Genomic DNA, 5,102 nt, shown 5'->3' with positions numbered 1-5,102 from the left:
GATTAAAAACATTAACCCCTTATAGGATCATGTGGCAGTACTCTGAAGGGTTCTAGGAGTAGCATGCATCAGTGCTGATTGGTCTTTCTGTGATACATAAAATAATGTGAATTTCCCATACTAATTTATAGGTTTTTGGTGTAAGCAACAAATTATCAAACTAAAGTGAGCTGTGTACCAAAAACTTGGCCTCCATCAGGAACAAAATTTACTTTTAAAAAGTTGCAGTCCCAGTGCATGCGGGCTCATAAGCTTTGTGAATGCTGGGTACACTTTTTCAAAATACACCCCCATTGCTTTGCACAGTAGGCTTTGTAGGAATGGAAGCTGCAGCGTAAACCCTTCGCACTGGCCAAGTATTCCCGCTGTCATCCAGTTCTCTGCTCTTTGTGCTGACCAGAGGGTTGGGATACTGGGTGCCAGCAGGAAGCGTTCGTATCCTGCCTTTTACTGTGCTTTCTGTCCTCGCAGCACAGGGAGACTTGGCTCAAATCCCTCTGTGAGAGTGCATTATGAACTTGCGGAGAACAGAACTATATGACTGAGAAGATGCCACGTGATAAAAAGCAGGGTATCAAAGTAAGATCAAAACATGCTGATAACATAAATGACATTTTTTAAATAATCAAAGATCGCAGATCTTGCTGTCTGTAACCAAACAGGCTTTTTGACTGAAACGGCACTGTAGAAGTCAAACAGTGTCACAAAGAATTGCAAATTAAATTCCTCAGCTCAGCATGATCTGGCCTAGTACAAACAGTTTTTGCTTAAAATAGATGAACAGAGGTGGGTTCATCCCAGCAGTCATTTCATTCTGCTACAAAGAATCCATACAAAATCAGTTTTTCTCCTTGAGCTGGTGGTAGAACTGTGCACAGGGATACAGGAGCCATGCATCTTCATTCACAAGGGAAAATCTCCACGTTCCACATGGTGGGGGGGATAGGTTTTTTTATTGGAAGATATTTCCTTTTCTACTGAAAACCTTGACATGTAGTGAGAAAAACAAATCCTTTTATGTTTGGGTTTTCTTACAGAAAGCCAGCATTGCTGTATAGGAAAAAAAAAAAAAAAGAGAAGCTTGGAATTTTTCAACAAAATGTTTGCTACTAATCGTGGTAGGATGGAAAGTGGCGAGGACAGAGCAGCAGAGGTCAGTAACCAAACACTCTCTAGCCCTAGCCCCCTCTGCTCCCCATCTAGAATCACGGTCTATCTCGAGTTGGAAGGGACCCATAAGGATCATCGAGTCCAACTCCCTGCTCCTCGCAGGGCTACCTAAAACGAAACCTTAGGACTAAGGGCGTCGTATGTATGCATGTAACTTCCTGTAATACAGGATTTAACTCAATCCAACTTCTCTACTGTTTTATTTATTTTGTATTTAATATGTGTTATATTTACTACATAACATTATATAATCGTGGCGGTATATTAAGCATAAGCATAGAAGGGAGCTGTATTCCCGCTCATTTTCAAAAACTACAAGGCTTTTTTAACAGCAGCTTAGCAATCAACCCAATCCTGAATGCCGTGGGCAGCAGTGAAGCCCATGCCTTCTGGGTTTTGGCTCTGTTGTACAGTCTTCATTGTACAAGATTGTTAACAAGCATGGTGCAATATTCTTGTGACAGCTTTGATTTGTTGTGGCCATCACGCTTGACAAAGAAGTGTGTACATCAGGAGTGGTGTACGGCCAGCCACCCAGGACGGCCAGGTGGATTCTTTTTGGCTGGTATAAAATAACCATTAGAAATAGAAAACCGCTAGCTGTCTCCACAGTCCTGCAGGGTACGTGTCCTACGGACCTCAGAAGTGTTCGCGCCTTGCTGAACTCAGCCCCTTGTATTCGTCATACATGCACAATCTATTGTGTGGTTTCTAGCTTCTGTGGGTTTTGCCTCTTCAGAACCATGTAATTTTAGCACAGTTTATTTACTTTGGAAAGAAATAGGCAGTAATTTCAAAATACCTTAAGTACCTCTTGAGAAGTGCAGAATTATACGTTTCATCTTGTCAAAGTGAGTAAAACAGAAGGCTCCTTAATTCTTTTACTTTTTCTTTTGTTGTAATATGGCTTAAAAATAAATAAATGTAAATACTGCATGCAAAAACAATGCTGTTGCATTAAGCTAGCAACTAAAAACTTCTACAATATCATAACAAACCATCCTACCTGTAGCATTCATAAATAAGTGAATGAAAGTAAGTGATTTTAAAAGCTAGTTCAGAACTACCTCAATCTCCACGCTGACCACTGACACCTACGTCTCCTTTCTGCCTTGAGTGCAGAATGTACTGTAAGCAGAAGACATTTCCTGTTATTTAGTTTTTCAGGAACAACCTGATGAAATCCACATTTCTATAAATGAAAAGCCACTTTCTTCTCAATAACTTAATCGGCATTTTTGAACCGTGATAAATAATTTCCACATTCTGCAAGCATACATTTCCTGAGCAATATTCAGCACTTATAGAATGCTACTTAACAGGAGCTGAAAGAATGTAAAGAGTTTTTTTAGTATTTTAAGGAAGAACTCAGCTGCTTAAAAGGACGATATTCGTAACGTATTGCTTGGAATTAAATCTATAGAAATTTAATACTAAGCACAAATGTTTTGGGGTTTTTGGTGGGGGTTTTTTTTAGTTAATGTAATTTAAAAATAAATATCCTAAATCACCCTCATGGGCTCATCAGGGAAACCAGCTTTTCTTGGTCTGTCTTCACGACGAGTTCTCAGAATCTGTTTGGCGTCTTTTTCAGTCAAAATTGGTGAAGTGTCTAAAGACAGAAAAGCAGAAATTAGTTCTGAAATTACCAAAAAGTTAATATTTTATCTGTCAGTTGTAAAATGAAATGTCTCCAAACCTGATTTTTGTCCATATACAAAGTGTTCTTTCATTACAGCCCCTTCCCAGGGGATATTGCATTCCAGGAGATATGAGTGGAATTTTAAACCATTTTTATACTTGCGCTTTCTATAGTTCTACCAGCATGAAGTAAACCCTACATATTCATGTTACTCTCTGAAGTGATAAAATATAACAGCACCATCTAACCACTGACATTAGTAACTCTTCCAATTCTTTCTTCTTTTCTGTGTTGCATTACTTTTTAGGATTATTTTTCAAAGTAATGAGTTAGACTTTTGTTGCAAAGGAGAGATTGCATTGAGCGTTTAGATTGCAGGACCTTGGTAAAATAATATTAAAATAGTAAGCTTGTAAAATAAAACTTTTTTTGTTTTAGAATACATTACTACAGTGTGGTAATGCAGAGAGTAAAATATCTAATACAATAGCATAATTGTTAAAAATCAAATCATGGAAAGCCTGCAATATAAAAATAGTTAAGTATTAAAAATGAAATAAGAAGATACTGAAATACAAGGCTGACAAACTAATACCATTATAATATGCTCTGCAGCTCTACATATATACACAGGTTTGTTTTATATAAACTCCTACCTGTAGAAGTGGTCATGAGGACCAAAAAGAAGACAACCACAAGTAAGTTCTTCATTTTGATTCTGCTTTCTCTCAGTCTGTTCCAAAATGAGTAACGCTGACCGAGGCATTAGCCTATTTGAAGTAGCTACGTCAGTCACAAATGTTTGTTTATGCTTTAACTAATTTGAGTGATAGTATGATTTTGAAGACATCTGGCCTGAAGTTTTGAATATGGCTATTATCTGCTCACATTCTCAGCATAACTCTGTTCCTGAGGGAAAGAAAATAGAAGACCATTTTTCCACTTCAGGCTTCAGAGTTACACTGGATATTTTAAATTTGTGAAAATGAAACACGTGACTTTACATCTAGCATAGCAAGCGATGGTTTTGCGTGCCTAAGATAAACGATTGTTTTTTAAAAGAAACAATTGCCCGTTCCTGAATGTTAATCTCAAAGGCAGCCGCAAAGGAGCCCCTTTGTCAAAAACTGTCTCTAACTTTACTCCAGCGCGGAAGTACATATTAATGTGGTTTAACTCTAGCAGAGCCAAAATATCACTGCTGGAAAACAAAGCAGAGAGATTTTTATCAAATTAATAGAATCATACAAATGAAAACTACATAATTCTTCTCTTTTCAGGACAAGCTAGTAGAAAACAGAATTATAAATGTCCTTGCTAATAAACACAGTGTGACCTAAGAATGTAGGTTAACAACTGTAGTTGCAAACAGCTAGTTTCTGCCTTGCCAAACGTAACTCCGGACCTCTCCCGAGCAGCGTATGCTGGACACACCGCACCAGCAACACCAATTTGTAGGAAAAGAAGTAAGTGTCCCTTTGAGTATAGCGCATGAAATAAGGGGTCAGAATCCATCAGCAGCTCTCGCACCAGGGATGTGAGTAATTAGCATTTCCCCTCCGAGGGAAAGGTGCAGCGCATCCCCGGCCATTCACCCAGGGTTTGCCAGCTTGGCTCTGAGCAGGGCTCTTCATTTGTGCTTTTTTATTTCCTAAAGAAGTGGTTTTTATTCTGCCTGTGCCACTACGCACAAGTCAGCCAGTTTCCATGAAATCTGGCAGGGAGCTGTGGGTCTCAAAAACGTTAAGATACAGAAGGGTTCAAGAAATCAAACAGCAGGTCGGAGGGAGAGGCTGTGAATGCCGCCTTGGACGGACACCTTCAGGTGCGCTTAACTTCGGTAAACACCGGAGGCTGCAACCCCGAGACAGGTCTCCTTAGGCAGCCGGGCTGGATTAGCTCAACTGCTCGCACAATTATTTATGAGTTTATAAAAATCTGACAGAATCATGGGCTAAAACGGCGAGCGCTGTAGGTGTGAGGGCTTGACCGGAGCGAAAGCAGGCGATGGAAACGAAGCAGTTCAGGGCTTGGGCTGTTCTGACGTCCCGTTACGGGACTTTTGGAAACCGAGGATTGCCGAACTGTGGAGCATTTGCATTTTTCAGCATGTGTTTTAAGATGCCAACAGCCTAAAATGCAAGAACTGTTACGTGTACTGTATGGATTTATGTAATTGTTCGAGATACTGTTCAAGAAACCGGTAGTTTCTAATAGCAGCAACTATTTATGTTTAGAACTGCTACAGGGGAAACAGTATAACGTGTGAGGACAGAACGAAGTCGGGGGG

The 5,102-nt window shown here is 39.7% G+C and overlaps 1 protein-coding gene across 1 annotated transcript in view; it reads right to left on the bottom strand.

The window, feature by feature from the left end:
* Positions 1-3,523, bottom strand: part of LOC103916667 (chromosome unknown open reading frame, human C17orf67) — a 4,039-nt gene extending 516 nt beyond the window's left edge. Inside the window, exons 1-2 of the mRNA XM_009323715.1 lie at positions 3,469-3,523; positions 2,682-2,782 (exon numbers count right to left, since the gene is read on the bottom strand). Coding sequence (XP_009321990.1) covers positions 2,682-2,782; positions 3,469-3,523 — 156 coding nt within the window. The remainder of the gene's footprint in view (positions 1-2,681; positions 2,783-3,468) is intronic.
* Between the last annotated feature and the right edge of the window lie 1,579 nt (positions 3,524-5,102).

Source organism: Pygoscelis adeliae, unplaced genomic scaffold (genome assembly GCF_000699105.1).
Source record: "Pygoscelis adeliae isolate BGI_AS28 unplaced genomic scaffold, ASM69910v1 Scaffold75, whole genome shotgun sequence".
In the NCBI taxonomy this organism is placed as follows: Eukaryota; Metazoa; Chordata; class Aves; order Sphenisciformes; family Spheniscidae; genus Pygoscelis; species Pygoscelis adeliae.
The sequence above is the reverse complement of the archived record's forward strand: the minus strand, read 5'-3'. Positions and strand labels throughout refer to the sequence as shown.